Here is an 18,663-nt window from a genome sequence, read left to right on the forward strand (position 1 = left end):
ATATATATATATATATATATATATATATATATATATATATATATATATATATATATATATATATATACATATATACATATATATATATATATATCTATATATATATATATATATATATATATATATATATATATATATATATATATATATAAAAATAAATAAATAAATATTTATTTATTTATTTAGGGCTCTGGCTGGGCCACTCAAGGACATTGACATGGTTGTTCTGAAGCCACTCCTTTGATATTTTGGCTGTGTGCTTTGGGTCGTTGTCCTGCCACCACCATGCTTCACTGTAGGGATGGTATATATATATATATACTGTATAAATAAAAATAAATATTTATTTATTTATATATATATATATATATATATATATATATATATATATATATATATATATATATATATATATATATATATATATATATATATATATATATATATATATATATGTATACATACATGTATGTATGTATACATGTATGTATGTATGTAAAGGCTGATTTATGGTTCCGCGTTACACCAACGCAGAGCTTATGGTGTAGGTTACGCGGCGACGCGTACGGCGTAGGGTCTGCGTTGGTTTTGGTTCTGGCCGGTTCAGCACCGCGGACAGCTCCAGCAGGAGAGGCGGACGGCTGCGGGGCTTCATCAGCACCGACTACATTAATGATTACTTAAACATATTGCCATAGTAGACGCATACGTGCACATATATTGCTAGTAAAAGACACCCAGCCCCGGCAGAGGCAGGTTTATGGGGTGATATCCGAGCAGCTATAAGCAGAGCAGAGGTAAGTGCATCACATGACCGCAGCAGAGCCTGCAGCAGCAGCAGCAGCAGCTCCGTGTAAACACGGCTTTGTCTCTCACACATACAGGCTTCCCCGCACCGCACCGGCTTCCCCGTCTCTAGTCATGCTATGGATACTTTGTGGCAATATCAGTTCCGAATCATCCTCCTGGGGGACTCCACGGTGGGCAAGTCGTCGCTGCTGAAGCGCTTCACGGACGGGATGTACAGCGACGTGGCGGACCCCACGGTGGGGGTGGACTTCTACGCCCGAGCCCTGGACATCGAGGCCGGGGTGAAGATCAAGCTGCAGCTCTGGGACACGGCGGGCCAGGAGCGCTTCAGGTACACGGGGGTTTCTGCTGCTGGCCTTCTGGAGGCTGCTTTATCTCACATACTAATCCCTTCTCGATTTGAACTGCAGAGAAGGCCTTGATCACGTCGTTTCAAATCACACACTTCAATGAAAATGAGGGACATGTTCGGTTTCTGTGTGGGATATTGTCCCGTGGCTGTGTGGAAACGGGCCAGGACCAGATTATGGTGCTCTGGTCTATTCTAACAGCACATATCATTCACGGATGATGGGCAGGATCCTCACATTTAAGCGTGACATTATGGTTCTGCGTTAATCGACGCAGAGCCTACGCCGTAGGGTACGGCGTAACCTACGGCGTAGTGTACGCGGCGACGTGCACCCTACGCCGTAGGTTTATGTTTATGTTTATGTTTATTAAGGATCCCCATTAGCCGACGCACAAACGCCAGGCTAGTCTTCCTGGGGTCCTATTTAAAAAGTACAATATAAACAACAATACACAATAACATACAATTCCAGTTACAAAACATACACAGATCCAATTGCAATTAAAAAGAGAAGAAAAGAAGAAAAAGAAAAGAATAAATCACAGTTCCCAAAATGATAACATAACACTATTTACTCTCCAATCTAAAAAATGACTTAACATGTTTTTTAAATGATTTCTTGTTTGGAATGCTCCTAATATTTAAAGGAAGAGTGTTCCATGATGAAATTGCTCTATATACAACAGTGTTTTTCATTGAATTAGTTCTTGGTCTTGGTAATGTAAGTTGACGCTGAGTTGAACCTCTGGTACTGTAATGATGAACATCTGCACTATAACTAATCTGATTTAGGAAGGCAGTGGGATGCCTGCTATGAATAATGTTTCGAATAAATAATAATAAACTGGTAGATAACCTATGATTCACCTTCAGCCAACTGAGACAAAAATGCATTCGGTCAACACTAGATCTATAAGAACAATTAAGAGTAAGTCTAGCTGCCCTATTTTGAGCTGTTTGTAACTTTGTAAGCTCAGACTTAGGTGCAGATGCCCAGATAACTGAACAATAATCAAGATAACACCAATGTTTGTACTACCTGTCTGCGAATTTCAGGAATTAGATAGTTAGCACATTTCCTAACAGCAGCAATGCTTCAAGGTTGAAGCATTGCTGCTGTTAGGAAATGTGCTGAGCAGCAAGGTTCTGCGTTGGTGTAACGCAGAACCATAAATCAGCCTTTAGGCCTCATGTTCTGGCTCTACCGTCTCCAAGGCAACGCAGAAACGACAAGTGAAAAGCAAACCTTCATTGTTAAATAATGTATTTATTTATTTTTCCATCGTCTGTCCTGTTGCTTTCTTTGGTTTTCAGTGGGTCCTTGCTGTCAGAAAGAATTTCTTTGAAGGGGCTTTCATGTCTTCAGAAGGAGCTCTGCTCTAGATCTCCTTTCTGTTTTTGAAACCTGAGCATCTGAGGGTGTTTTCTTGTCAGGCTTTACCAGCTCAAGGCTTTCACTTTTACTTAACAGGTCTGGCTTTGAGAAATGTTTGTGAAATCAATCAGCAGTTTTTAAACCTCCATTTGCAGGGATTAGGACCTGTATGGTGTATGTGCTCTTTTGTGCAGCGAATGGACACCGTTGCTTGCATTTTTGTGCATTTTTTTGTTTCTATCACCAATGCACACATTGTATCAACAAAAATGAACCATTGCTAAATGCATAAGTAACACATACATTTATTCAAGATACATACAATCATACATGTCTGCACTTTATAATCCACCAACAACACATTTAATGGGACAGAGGTATTGAGGAGTTTGGGTGAGTGTTGTACATTAAAACATCTATACTTGGCAGTAACATGTAACATCTACAGTCATGTTCAAAAATGTAGTACCCTCTCTTTAAATCCTACTCTTGTTTGTGTTTATGTGTGCGCATAAAAGTCCCATAAGAATCATCTGATGGAAGGGGGTTTTAGTACTAGTTGATCACAACCTCAGACGAACAAGATCAACATATAGAGGGTATGCATTGACGTAACTTCCCCACTGGACCACGCCCCCTTACTCACACTGAGTGGCAAAAATGGCTGCAACTAGTGGAGAAGACGGATAACAGCCGATTATCGGCTTAAATTAAAGGCAGCTGGACTTGACAGTGACCCGTACAGTTACCCCAAGAATCAGTGGTTCATGGACATTAATATTTGGCCACGAATCGAGTTTCCTGATATTTATATGTACTTAATTTCTACGCCGGGGAAATACACAAAGCAAAGCTTGAAGGCATACAAAAGTCTTGACGCTTGGTCCTACTTCAAGGCAGGATTTGTTGGCGAAATTAAAGTGATGAGGACACCGAACTTTATGATTTGACCGTTTAACGTTAGCTACCCAAAAATCCAACATTACCTGATACAAAATGGGAATGCAAATCCACGTTTCGGTGCCTGGAATCCAGTCTCTTAAGCGTATTTTTCGGCAGTCTGTAAAATGATAACTCCGATTTCTTGCTAAAGTTTACGCTGCCACTCAGTCTTTCTGCCACTCATTGGCTGAACCTGCTGTGAAGTCGCATCTGGGATGTCATGCGTCATTCCCTCTATCGCTTTTTTTATTTAACAAAAAGGAAATCATAAAGAGAACAGTAATGTCGGCAGTACCCCCTGACTGCTTTCATAGGATTTAAAAGGATAGCTCCTAAGTTGCTGCCAGGTGTTCATCATCAACCCCTGATGAAATGATCCTCAGGAGACTTTAAAACCGCAGTAAAAGCAGACACCTTTGTAGTTTGAGAGTCTGGAATACTCAGATGGGTGTTAACACACTGCCAACTGGGAAAAACTTAACCAATGGTCTAAGAGAAAAGGTTGTAGCTGCAGATCCGTCTGGTCAGGGTTATCAAGCCATTAACAAATACATTGGAGTTTAGTGTTTTACAGTACTAAAGATTATTTAAAAGCCTAAAGCATTCAAAAACAGTGTCAATCTTCCCAGGAGTGGAGAGTGTCCCTGAAGGTCAGACCATGCAATGCTTCAACCTACTTGGGCACCTTGCAGTCATTAAATGGACTCCTCTATACACCAGGCTGTTGTAGAGGGAAATGTAAAGCCATCTAAGCTTAATTGAAAATGGTTCATGCAACTAAACAATGGTCCGATGCACGCCTGCATTCTACACCTGAATGACAAAAATAAAACATGGAGTGTCCTTGTTGAAGTCCAGAATCCAGTCCGGTAATATTGTTGTGATGTGACCTTAAGAAAGCCAGCCATAGTAGAATTCCTTCAAAACCTCAGTGAACCGAAACAACATTTTAGAGAACAATGAACTTAAATTGTTCCACAGTCATGTGAGACTGATGAAGTCATGCAGGAAATGACTACTTCAGATTACTCCTGCTAAATGTGGATCTACAAGCTATTTAATCATGGAGTACTTAGTATTGCCCACATGTTTTTTTCTCTTCCCCTTTCTTTTTCCCCTGTTCAAGACCCATGATGACCATATAAATTATTATTGTTTTTACACACACCATACTATATCTTTTTTAGGTTTTTGTTTCTTTTAAGCAGGCGTACGTCAGGTTCAGGGACGCATCTTGACGTAAATTGATCTTATCCAGGTTTAAATGCAGTCTGTATAACCAAACCCCACTCACACAAGTGTGTCTGGACTCATGGCAGCACACGTGCGCGTTTGGTGCCACTTTTAGCCTCATCCTCACAGGGGACCAATTGTTATGCAACACAACACAGACACACAAAACAGAGGCTTCCAAAATGCTAATAGCACATAGCTTTTGTATGTATCGTCAGAGATGATGCTATGTGCAGGTTTAATAGATTCCATAACAAATAATGTATTTAAATGAAGATGAATACATAAAAATAAACACAAATAAGCACTTATTTGTTCATTATAACCATTGTTTCTCTTGTTGCAGAGTAAGTCTACGATAAAAAACAAAAGGTGTATTGAAAAATTGGCAATATACAATACAATACAATACAATACATGACCCTGTTATCTACCCTCGCCCCAATCCCACCAAGATGGTAAAGTCATTAAGTAGAGATACACTTATAAAGTGCTTACACATGCTTAAACACCTAAGCACTGTCTATAATTTTGAAAGTTATTCCACAAGAATGCTCAACGATAATGTGGTAAAAATAATATATAACAGGTCCTTTAAAACGTGCAAGGAGCAGTGCACTTACATAGGTTATAGTAATGAATAAATGAATCTCTTATTTTGTAAACAAGCTGATAAAAGCTTCCAATGACATCACCAACGTTCATGAAGCTATTTCTTCTTCACCGTAAGCATGTACGCCTTCAAATGACCCGGAGAAGATCTGCTCTGGAACTCCAGTACAAACTCTGCAGTGTCCACATCGTCGAGCTGACAGCGCTGTCAGCAATGGCACGTTGCAGGAATGATTTTCATGTTTTTGCTCGTTCTTTACCCTTGGCCAGTAGAGCATCTTTTGTCTCATGTTTTCCTTGCCTCAACCTGTTTGTTTTGTTCCAAGACTCATAGTCTCTTATCTTTTTAAGCAAGGATGCTGGATTTTTTGCTGCATATCTTTGTGCTATCCTTGTATGAGATAGCCGGAGAAGCTCCAGTGGGCTAAGCAGCTCCCATGCATAATATATATATATACAGTATGTATGTTATAATTAAAATCAACGGAAGCAATCAAGAGAATAGAAATTAAACAAAATCAAATGAAGCATCACCATCTGCCTACAAGATGGCGTCCCTTCTGTCCTGAATGCCAGATGGTCAGTCTGTCACTAAGCAACCGCACAAGCAAGAATGAGCCTATAATTCCACTTTTTGTCCCACATATTTTGAGATTTCCTTGTAGTCACAGCAGAATATTATAATAGTTAGAACATGCGCCTGTACGTACAGTAGCATCAATTAAAGGGGAAAGCAGAAGTGTACCTTAAGCGCTGACCTAGCTGGAAAACTTGCTAAGATCCATCTTTATAGTGAAATGCCACCTACAGGCACCCACATTTTGCTTAAGAACCCTTGTGACATGGCTTTTAACTTTTCTTGAAAGATTCAAAAACGGACATGAAACCTAGACCAGGGACCCCTTGGAAGAGAGAAAAACAGAGCAGGGACCCCCACTTGTAATTCTTATTTTTTCCGTTTTTTTTTACATGTCAAGTTTTAAGCCTGGCTTATAATAACTTGAATGTGTTTTATTCTGCTTATATCGGCTTATTAACCAATTCCTGACTGGGTTATTAGCCTACATGTGTTTATGGTTGATGAAACTTTGGCCTCGTCAGACGTGGAAGGAGTAACGTTGGGCCGAGCTGTAACTCCAGCTTTAGGCTTCATTATTCTCACAAATGTATCCATCAGGTCTAACTAGCCTTAAATATGAAAACGCCAAGTCCATTTTGCGACAAATTTTCTTTTCTTAAACAGCTAGCTAGCTTGTTTTTCCGCTCTAAAGTTGACATTAGTCACATGACTCACGTCATGGGTATCATTTATGTAGAGTTGTAGACTAAATAGTTATTGTCAAAGTATATATAAGTATATATAAATACTATATATATATATAGTATATATATATATATAGGTCCCCGGGCTATATATATATATATATATATATATATATATATATATATATATATATATATATATATATATATAAGGGATAATGTCCGACGAGGTGTACATTATCATAAATATATGGACGATGCAGGGGCGTGAACGGTTTGCCTCCGCGAAGTCCATATATTTCTGTTAATGGACACCTCGATGGGCATTATCCCGCTTATACCAAGGTCATTTACCAAAAAACATAAATTCAGTTATTCACGCTTTAATGTGTTTTCAGTTGAAATCATTAGTTTTATAACAAGCCACAGCTGAGCGGACTATTTAGTCGCTCGTCTGCAGCCGCTTGTTTGTTTAAAGTTTGTGGCTCTCGATCCTCGCCACTGTTGCCGGAGCATTGGGAGATGATAAAATGTTGCTCTATTTTCGTCTCCCCTGTATTGCTGGAGCCCAGTAAACCTGCAGGCTGCTCTCACAGCGATGACCCGTCACCGACATGATCTGGCGGGTTTCCAGTCCAGCATCAGAGAGATGGCAGACAGCCGTGCTCCGGAGACTACGTCACCTCCCTGTGCTGTTTCTCCAGTTTCTTTTCATCTTCTTTTCTCTCCTCTTCTGCATCCCAGTCATCAAAATTGTTAAATTCACCAAATAAATTAAAATTCTTCTCTGAATCTCTGTTGCCGTGGTTACCACCTGGCAGTTGATCCAGCGCAATGATATTAAAGATATCAAGCAATTTGACCGAACTTATTTTGGTTAAAATTGCCTTTATTTCTTTTTAAGTTAGAGGACCACCTGCAGTACCTCCGTGGCCCCCCGGTTGAAGACCCCTGACCTAGACTATGGTTGTGAGAACAGTGAGAACCTACTTCATTTTAAAGGAAGGCGTCTGTGACTTGAGGTCAGCTGGTTTCACCTCTGGCTGACTACTCACTGAACCTGGATTTGCTGATTTAAAGCTGGAGTTGAGGCTTTAGTCAGCCAGTGAAACTTACGTCAGGGTTGTTTGGAAATTAAACATGGAGATTACTGAAGAAATGACTGACTTGGTTTGCCTCCACTGATGTGTTCATCACCTGATTCTTTATTTAAAACTTGCCATGAGACTTGGTTTTTGACTTGAAGTGATCTTTGACAGAATGATGTACATGATTGAATAAAGTTAATTTTGTCTCATGTATTTCTTTGTCTGAAAAAAAGAACTAGCAAATGAAGAATGATGTACAGTAAAGTCATTTTTGAATTGATGGTGATTTTCGGGTAGAGACCTCCTTTGCCAGCTCTCTTGCTCCGATGAAATGCCATTTCTAGATCACTTTGCCTTGAGTTGCTAACATGTCACTCATGTGTCTACCCACCAGGTCCATCACGACTTCATACTACCGCAACTCCGTTGGGGGGCTGCTAGTCTTCGACCTCACAAACCGCAAGACCTTTGAGCACGTGAGAGAGTGGCACAAGGAAGTGAGTGAGCACATCCTTCCTCACCACATGGTTTACATCCTCATCGGCCACAAGAGTGACCTCAACAAAGACCGCAAGGTGAGCCGGGACGAGGCGGAGCAGCTGGCGGCCGACCTGGGCATCCGCTACATCGAGACGTCGGCCAAGTGCAACAGCAACGTGGACCGGGCCTTTGAGCTGCTCACCAGAGACATCTACGAGCTCATGAAGATGGGGGAGATTGTCACCCGTGACGGGTGGGACGGCGTGAAAAGCGGCCTGACGGCCAAAGTCCTGTACCGGGGGGAGGACGAGGAGGATGTAGGTGCCACATCTTCTGAGAAGGGATGCCACTGCTGACTGAGAGCGCCTGGCGTCCCAACCCGGTGCCACCACTGGAAGCTCACCTCGTCCACAGCTTTCCATCCAAACCAAACCACTCAGGGCCAGCACCCTGTGAAATCACCATGCATCACCTCCTCACATTGTGATTTGTGCCCTTTCTTTGTGTGAGTCGCTGAGACTGGGGGATTGTGGGGATGCTGTACATCCAGTCTGCTTGGCAAGTTGTATCTTGTAAGCCATGTGGTGTACCAGAAGACAAGTTGTTTGGAACCTGGTTTGGTTCAAACAAAAACACAGAAACGTGGCAGTTTGATGACACCATGGTGATGTGAAGTGTTTCTCAGGACTTGAGCGTGTTCACTTCTGAGGATAAGAAGATACAGGTGGACTCTGACTGTGGTCTGCGTCACCTCCATGCCATGGCGCCATTGTGGGTTTTAACCTGCCAAAGTTTGTGTGATGCTTTGCCTGCAATCTATTGTGAGTGTGATATTGTAAATACTATTGAAAACTATGGAGCTGATAGCTAAAAGGTTACTGTAAGCTGTTTAAATAGTAGTGTAAACAGTCTCAGCACTCTGCAATAGTTGTCACTGTAGTCAATGTGCAACTCCTGTTATTGTAAGCTCTGCGCACATTCGCCAAATGACCAAACGCTGATCATTTTGTGAAAAGAAGAGTCATTTCTATAATCATAAGGATGGATTGTAGTTAAGGTATATACATTAAGATAAACTGATTTAAGTAGGGTAGGTGGTTCCATTAAGGTATCTGTAAATAGCATCAACATCAGCAGGAAGTGTGGCAGGTGTCATCTATCAGGCACTGGACCTTCAATAAGGATGGAAAAGGGAGACTGACTTCAACCTGCGACTGATGGCTGCTTCATTAAACCTTTATTAATCATTTACAAAGCTCAGATCTAAAAAATAACACCACACAGGCTTGGGGATTTAAAAAGTAAAAAAATCATGAAATCGACTTTCATACGAGGCCGATATGAAGTGTTCAAGAAGTATACCAGAGCAGCCAGAAGAGAACATGCGTTTTGTGGGAAACACTTTGAGAAATAGGATGATAGTGAGCAGCTTTTACAGTTCTTACCATTGTACGTTTAATGTTTGTTAAATCATCTTTCCTGAAAATACACCAAACCATTAGACTCTCGCTGGGGTTTGCCTTTCTCACCTCTCATTTCTTGTGTGCAAATATACCACATGAACAACCCAGATTCAATCAAAAATCCTTGTAGGTCCTTAAAATTATGACTGAATACATTTAGGAAACAAGAATAATCACATTTTTTCAAGGAGTTTGCTGAGAAAACTGACCTGTCTCACGTGTCTGTGCTGTATTTTTGTATGTGGTTTGGAGTCTGGACACAATCATCTCGTCTGGTTCTTTCTGTAGTTTGAAAATACCCAGAAAGGCAGCTCACAAATACATTTTATGTCTTGAATAAAAGATGTGTTGAAGCTGTGCCTGTAAAGACACTAAAAGTGATTGTTGACATCTTTCTCTGCTGTTCTGGAGACACAAAAGTGAAGCACCATGTTTAAAAGTGTCAAAAATCACAACCACAGCAACGGCTCTGCTGCTGTGTACGTACAGTATTATTTATGCAGTATTATTAACTAGCTCCGCCTTATTTTACCCACAATGCTATTCAAGTGTTTAAATCCTAACATTCAACGATAAAAAAATCAATAGAGTAATATCTAAATAGTTAAAACCCTGCTGCGTTACAGTTTTATATAATAAATATCATAAATAGTTATCAAAGAGGGAGATGGAAAATATTATGAAATTGAAACCATGAGCGAAGAGGACGGTGCCTGTGGTCATAGACAGGAGGCGCCAGCTGAAGCGTTAAAAAGGGCTTCTGTCGTGATTGACACAGGGGAGGTGAGGGGTTCTTACCTTCCCTGCGGAATCGCTATCAAGAGATTTCGGAAGCATAATTTTTACTCCTCGAGGCTGCTAGTGATCAATGTCCTGGCGCCTCTAATTTAACTGTACAAAAATAAAAACCTCTAATCAAGAAACTGGGAAATGATATGATCGGGCTGTTTACGCGGCTAAATGATACGTCCTTTCTCAGCGTATTGCAGTTTTTTTGTAGAGGAAGTCGTATCTACATTTGGGAATTGTTACATAAAATCACCATTTACGTTTCTCTACTAAAAAAATCTCTGAATATTGGTTAAAACTTCATATATATACAAATCTAAGTGAATGGGTTCAAAGTCAGTTTTCAATGAGGTCATCCAGTGTTTTGCAGTTCTGCTCATGGGCACAACACACTTCACAGACATGCTTTATTTGTATTTATTTCACCTTTATTTAACCAGATAAAAAACCCATTGAGATCAAGACCTCTTTTACAAGGGTGACCTGGCCAAGGAAGGCAGCAGCACACGTCCCTAAATAACACACAAGGTGAACACATAAACAAGCCAAGGCCGTGTAACAGCCCCGTTGAGAGCAGCTGGTTCATCATCTGTGTCCTCACTGCCAGAGCTGCAAACTTGTCCATATCCATCCGTGTCGTGCGCTGGATGGCTGAAACACTCCAAATATTCTTCTGCTTTCAAATTCCTCTCTCAGTTAGTGTTCTACATGTGAGAATGAGCAAAATCACACAAAAGATATCTTCTTCAACTTATGCAGGTGCTAGTCTTGTTACGAAGCCACGAGCCTGAGGGACACAGCACCAGATCTGCTCTTCCAAGTTACTCCAACGGGCCACTTTTCAGTCCCAATTTCAGATTTCTTTACAGTATATGGGAACACAAAGAGCATGAGAGAAGAAAACAGGATGAAAAAAAAAGTACACTCAACTGACGAGGAACAAGTTGAATAGTTTATGCCTTGAATCCAGTTGTTTTCGCGAATTGCAGCGATCCATTTGTCTCTCTTAAGCTTATTTTTCGGCAGTCTGTAAAATGATAACTCCGATTTCTTGCTAAATCTATGAGTACAGTCGATCGCACAACAGCTCTTTCCCATTTTAGATGTTTTCCAGTGCTCAAACTAAAAGTTTACGCTGCCACTCAGTCTTTCTCCCACTCAGTGGGCGTAACCTGCTGTGAAGTCGCATCTGTGACATCATGCGCATTCCCTCTATACGATGGAGTTCAGGGTGTGTCTGAATAAATAAAAGCCTAATCATCAGCCTTCCATGGCGGTGCCAGACAGCTATAATGCTATTTTAGCTTGACACCAAACATGGCGCAGGCATTATGGTCAAACAACTTCCCGTTGGTTTCATTCCTCCACAGCAACTTTGTTTCAGGAGTCTTAAGGTTTGTTCAAATGCAGTTTTTCACAGCAGTGCTTCCCTGTTCTTTCTAGACAGAAGAAACGTCTTCCTGTAAATCTTAACGTCTAATCACACGGTTGAAAATCCGTATGACGAGGTTCTGGCGCCTGGGAAATGTTCCTGCAGCCACATCCTGGGGAAAAACACAACACTGCATTCCCCATCCTCCCGCTGTCTCCACATCAGTGTCTGCTTTAGTCCCAATGGCCAACCGGAGCACCTTCTGGGAAGAAGTTTGCAAGATTATGAAAACCTTTTCCTTCTTGGTCACCATATCTCCTTGACCTCTCCTTTTTTTTTTTTACTTGCCAGGATTTGGGGTCTTGCTCCAAGCGTTGATCATTAGAAGGTTGAATTATCCCTCCTCTTCCCAATAACTTCATGTTGTTATGGCTGCTCACCACAACCAAGAATAAACAATTTAAAAAGTGCCTGAATTACAAGTTAAGTCATTCAAGCAGGAAGGGGGAAAAACAATAGAAATGACACCAAAAAACCTCTAGAAAATGCTAAAAGAGATGCAGCATTATGATTGGACTGGCTGCCACAAGACCAGAGCCATTTTAGATTTGCTGATGTCTTTGCCTCTTGTTGTGTTAACATACACCTGAATCCTACAGAGCAGCAAACTGCCAAAACATGTACTTGAAGGTCTTCACAGCTGCTGATAGGGATTCAGAAGGAGCCGATGATTAGTAGGAGCTGGCTGCAGGAAAAAGGTAAACTTTTAAACCCTGGAAGCAGTAAACGGGGTATTTGGTATAGCTTCACACACACACACACACGTGTGCGCGCGCACACACACACAACATAGTATTAAGAGGGGATAGTAGCTGTTTGAGTTATAACACTTAAACTGTAACTTTGTAAGACTTTAAATCTGACAGTCACTTACTTTGCACAAAGCGACTGAATAATTGTCCTGTAATGTGCAAAGCAACAGTGCAGAATTTTTCACTTTAAATCATTGCTTCAGGATCCTGCTGATGTTTCAGTGATGTGTTGTAGCGTGAACGAAACCATCCTCAACCCCCGGCAGGCGGTAACAGCAGCTGTCCACGACGCCATTCAGTGTCTTTGAAGACAAAAACAAGACCAGAAAGGAGTCTCCTCTCGAGCCTGAATCAGTCAGTGCTATAGATTCAACTCAGTTATGTTCAATTTTATTTATATACCGTCTATTATGATGTCAGGTGGTAAAATAGTCTGACCAGAATTGTTTCATACTAGTTAGATGTTGATTAAAAACCCCCAGGGGAAGTATTGCTTACATGTCCAAATCTACAGCTGTCCACAACATCTATCCTCCAGTACGATACTGGTTTATAGTTTTATTTGGATCCCCATTAGCTACAGCAAAACTGCAGCTATTCTTCCTGGGGTCCGACACATAATATACAGTTATTACAACAAAAATGTAAAACTAACCTAAAGAGGTAGCATATAAAAAAGAAAGGAAAAACTGAAAATGAAGAAAAAATAAAAAGTCTTTCCGTTTAACATTTAGATATAAATAAAATCAATAATTATTTATACATTTAATAACATCAACAAATTCAAAACATGTATAGTTATCATAGTTTGCACTGGTGGCTTAGGAACGAACGGACCCATCAATGACCAGTCGGAACAGAACTCGTTCATCAAGACTAATGAGGATTATTACATTTTTCAACCAACTAACTGAATAAAAGCACCACAATGAATGAAATAAGAAAGAAAAAAAAGATGTTCACATTCCACACAATTGTTCTGGTGCGCTTTTGGCGCCATCCTTTGACGGATTCAGAAAGTACCGTGATAGAGTTAAATCCGTTTGATTTCATTATGTTCGTCAAAATAGATTCTATTCTCAATAGTCAAAATAGTACCTTTTTCTTACCATATTTTGTTCATTTACTTGCATTTGTATACATTCAACCGATCGATGTTCACCATCTTTGAGGAAACCAACAAAGTTATTTTTTTTGGAACTTAATTTTTATTTAGTTTTCAACAACAAAACACCATATACATTTTTCTTCTTTCTTTTTTCTTTTTCAGCTGCATAAAACATTTGTATACATTATACTTAAGTATTAAGCAAATAAAAGAAGAGAAAACAACAACATAATTATTCACTCCAAAATATACATATAATAACATAAATAAACATAAACATAAATAAATAATAAATAAAAAATAATAATAAAATCAATAATAATAATTGTCCACTCCAAAGGGTGTATAAAAATGCAGGCACAATATTTACCCTAGGAAAAATTGGCATGTGAAATGTGTATAAAATATGTGTACAGGGGGAATACAGTAAGAATTAGGCAGGTGGGCCGAGCAACATTGGGTAATAAACCTCATTGTATTTATAAAGCTATGACAGGGCTCCACCGCTTAATAAAGGTGGATTTTTGGAGCCTTAATGAGTAAGTGCAACAAAGTTATTTAACATACACAGAGGTGTCAAGTAACGAAGTACAAATACTTCGTTACCTTACTTAAGTAGAAATTTTGGTTACGGTATCTATACTTCACTGGAGTAAATATTTTTCAGACTACTTTTTACTTTTACTCCTTATATTTTCACACAATTATCTGTACTTTTTACTCCTTACATTTTAAAAACAGCCTTGTTACTCTATTCCATTTCAGCCTTTAAAAAAAACTATCCAGTTAAATTGCTCCATCCGGATAGAGTGAATTTGGTTGTGGCTCATATGTTCTTGTCCAGTTTTGTTCTTACATCCGTTGTCCTCAGATTCCTGCAACTAAACTTGAATGTACATTCCAATAAAGGTTAGGATAAATGATAACATGCCTCTAAAGTTTGCCTTTTTGCACCATTACAATACTTATAGGCAACTAGTCATCATGTCTCCTGCTCTCTGAAACACATGTTAATGCTCAATAGTACACATATATGGTTCTTTAATATATTTGCATTATACTAAGATGCATTCATTTTCAATGGCTTTTGTCCTTAATGGCTTTTTTCCCCCTTACATTACTTTTACTTTTATACTTTAATTGGTTTTGAAACCAGTACTTTTATACTTTTACTTGAGTAAAACACTTGAGTTGATACTTCAACTTCTACGGGAGTATTTTTAAACTCTAGTATCTATACTTCTACCTGAGTAATGAATGTGAATACTTTTGACACCTCTGAACATACATACATGATTTATAGAAAATATGACATTCGCCGTCGTTTATTCTTTTGTGATTACTTTAGCGCATATAAGCAAGACAGAAATAATGCAGAGACACATTATAGCATTATAACATTAACATGGCTGTGAGTGACATTTTAATTTTTACTCTCTTCCGCCTTCACGCAGCAACACGGAAAGCAGCCAATAGCAGCAAACTAATTTAACTAGCTCCGCCTTATTTTACCCACAATGCTATTCGAGTGTTTAAATCTTAACATTCAACGATAACAAAATCAATAAAGTAATATCTAAATAGTTAAAACCCAGCTGCGTTACAGTTTTATATTATAAATATCATAAATAGTTATCAAAGAGGGAGATGTAAAATATTATGAAGTTGAAACCGTGAGCGAAGAGGACGGTGCCTGTGGTCATAGACAGGAAGCGCCAGCTGAAGCGTTAAAAAGGGCTTCTGTCGTGATTGACACAGGGGAGGTGAGGGGTTCTTACCTTCCCTGCGGAATCGCTATCAAGAGATTTCGGAAGCATAATTTTTACTCCTCGAGGCTGCTAGTGATCAATGTCCTGGCGCCTCTACTTTAACTGTACAAAAATAAAAACCTTTAATCAAGAAACTCAGAGGGGAAATGATATGATCGGGCTGTTTACGCTGCTTAGCTGCATGATACGTCCTTTCTCAGCGTATCGCAGTTTTTTTGTATACAGGAAGTCGTATCTACATTTGGGAATTGTTACATAAAATCACCATTTACGTTTCACTACTAAAAAATATAAAAATATAAAAATATTGGTTAAAACTTCATATATAGTCATTGGGCATCATCAGCAAACGGCGAAATCTCGTTAATATTTCTTGCTTATTAACTCTAACTATGATTTATCCTTATTTGATTTATGGTAATATTGTTTGGGCAAATACATACCCCTTCCAGTCTTCATCAACTTTATTTAATGCAAAAACGATTTGTAAGACTGGCAACTTTTTCTAACTCTACGGAACCCTCTACTCCTTTGTTCAGAAAACTCAAACTTCTTTCAGTATATGACATAAATATTCATCAGATATGTGTGTTTTTATACAAACATATGTTTTGGCCTTTTTCTTTACCACTATCGTTTAGTAATTTTTTCACTTATAATTCTCAAATACATTCATATAATACTAGACAGGTTAATCATTTTCATCTTCCTTCTTATAAAACTAAACACGGCCAGTTTTCCCTCAGATATCGCGGTGTACAGATATGGAACTCCAAATCTCACATTATCAAAAGCTCTACTTCTCTACTGATTTTTTAAAGAAATGTATCATCTCATTTAATTCACATTTAAAAAATGTCGTTTTCTTTGTTTTTGTTTTTTTTTGTGTTGATGATCTGTAACTATGTAGTCAAACCTTCTTTGTTTTTGTTTATAGTCTTCGTCTTGTTGTTTTTGTTTTTTGATTTTTTGTAATTACTGTTTTACTTCCTAAATTGAGGGGAGGTCCGTTGCATAAGCCTGTTGGCTTTTTGACCTCTCCTGTCACATTTGTTTTACTATTTTGATTGCAAGTGTTAATTTTATTGTGTGCAAACTAATAAATAAACAAATAAATAAATAAATAAATAAATAAATAAATAAATAAATAAATAAATAAATAAAATAAAAATATACAAATCTAAGTGAGTTTTCAATGAGGTCATCCAGTGTTTTGCAGTTCTGCTCATGGGCACAACACACTTCACAGACACGCTTTATTTTTATGTATTTCACCTTTATTTAACCAAATAAAAGACCCATTGAGATCAAGACCTCTTTTACAAGACACAAGTAAAGAGCAATCACAAAATAAACATTAAAAATGAGAGTGCAAACTGTTTTAGCAAATAAAGTGCAGTAGTGGTGACTTCAGTAACATGTAGGAAAAACAACTTCAGTAATCATTTAAAAACACGGGCACAGGTAGTTTAAAAACACAGGCATTGCCGAAAGGATTCTCGCTGTCTGTCTTTTACTAAAAGCAACCAAAGGTCTTTTAAGAACCAACCACATTAAACTAAGCAGCATATTTTCCTATTTGTGTTGGCAATTCTTTTGGTTCCTCATTTCTGGTTAAGAAATATTGTTCACACCATAATGTAGTTTAGCGTTGTTATTAACATGAATACAAGATTATTATCACAGCTATGTACGGAACCTTTTGTCTTCTACATGCTTATATTGTCTCATTAATTAATTTACTCACTCTTCCATTACTCAGGTGCTGTATTGACTAAAATAAATTATATTTGCTGTTACCACATGCCTGAAAAAAGGAAGCATTCAGTGTTGAACATAGAACTATTTATTTAAACATTATAACCTGAACTTTGTGGAAAAAAAAATGGGAGAACAATTTTTATAAACAAAACAAAACAAAAAAAAAACATTAGCCCTGCAGCTCTTTTGCCTGTTGGCAGGTTTCTTCCTCCATCATCACATCTTCCAAATCAGCGACCAACACTTACAACAAAAAACATAACAGCTAAAGGATGGACAGTGGTGGACAGTAACGGAGTAAATTTACTTGAGTACTGTACTTAAGTACATATCCAGAGGATTTGTACTTTACTTGAGTATTAGATTTCTTTGGTACGTATTACTCTTACTTGAATACATTTCCAAGACAAATATTTTTACTTTTACTCGAGTAAATTTCTAGGAAGGCTGAAAAGTACTCGTTACTTTCAGGTCTGCTCTTTTTTCTTCTTCCCTAAAATCCTATTGGACACAAGCTGTTTTTGTCAAAGGAGGAGACCTATCACAGTGCACGCTCTCCACTGGGATGTACGTAAAGCGGAAATACGTCAAGCCTCCTCAAAACGATACCGCCAAAGTAGCCTGCGTTTGTCAAGACAGAGCCGCAACAATGGCTAAGCCTGCGTCAGGAGAAGAAAGACAATCCGCTGATTCGTCTGAGTCTGATAATGAGCCGGACTCGGAGCAGGGACTTTCACAAAATCCTTGGCCGTATCTTAACTCAATGTTTGAGTTCGACCGAGTAAAAAACGAGGGCACAGACAAACCACAGACATTTATTTTCAAATGTTTATTGTGTCTGCCGAAGCAGAACTACCTCTTTGCTTTCAACAACTCAGCATCGAATTCTCAGAAGCAAGAGTTAAAAGATCCTTAAATTAATTTAGAAAAAATATAGTAATTTACTGATGTGGAAAATAAGAAATCTACTCTTACTCTTACTTAAAGTAAATTTAAAAGCATTTACTTTTGGAAACTTAAGTACCTTTAAACGCAAGTACTTTTCTACTCTTACTCGAGTAATATTTTGACTGAGCTACTTTTACTTGTAACGGAGTAAATTTTGACCAGTAGTATGTACTCTTACTCAAGTACTGGGGTCGAGTACTCTGTCCACCTCTGAGGATGGAGCATATGAAATCTTGACAAATAAATCTATTTTTGTCAAAATTCTTGTTACGATTTTCATTTCTAATTTCTGGTTAATTAAGATTAGCATTAGGAGGCCACAGTGCACGGGGAGCAGCTGGCATGGAGGTGAGGACATCAGTCTTGGTTGTTGTTAAAACGGGCCAAATCGATGTTGAAAAAAAAAGGCCAATTTTTTTTTTCCACCGCGGCCGAACGCATCATGACACTAAAGTCTCACTCATGGGTGCAAATCCCGGGGGGGAC

General features: G+C 38.7%; 1 protein-coding gene and 2 non-coding genes across 3 annotated transcripts; all 3 read left to right on the forward strand.

The window, feature by feature from the left end:
- Positions 1–648: 648 nt before the first annotated feature.
- Positions 649–9,663, forward strand: rab42a (RAB42, member RAS oncogene family a). The gene is made up of 3 exons (XM_061741202.1): positions 649–797; positions 885–1,141; positions 8,070–9,663. Exons 2-3 carry the CDS (start codon positions 927–929, stop codon positions 8,509–8,511), a joined length of 657 nt encoding a protein of 218 aa, XP_061597186.1. The 5' UTR covers positions 649–797; positions 885–926; the 3' UTR covers positions 8,512–9,663.
- Positions 9,664–10,367: 704 nt separating this feature from the next.
- Positions 10,368–10,502, forward strand: LOC133461667 (U11 spliceosomal RNA). The gene has a single exon (XR_009784225.1). It is a non-coding gene; the product is annotated as a U11 spliceosomal RNA (small nuclear RNA).
- Positions 10,503–15,428: 4,926 nt separating this feature from the next.
- On the forward strand, positions 15,429–15,563 carry LOC133461668 (U11 spliceosomal RNA). The gene has a single exon (XR_009784226.1). It is a non-coding gene; the product is annotated as a U11 spliceosomal RNA (small nuclear RNA).
- Positions 15,564–18,663: the final 3,100 nt, after the last annotated feature.

This window comes from Cololabis saira, chromosome 15, assembly GCF_033807715.1.
Source record: "Cololabis saira isolate AMF1-May2022 chromosome 15, fColSai1.1, whole genome shotgun sequence".
NCBI lineage: Eukaryota > Metazoa > Chordata > Actinopteri > Beloniformes > Belonidae > Cololabis > Cololabis saira.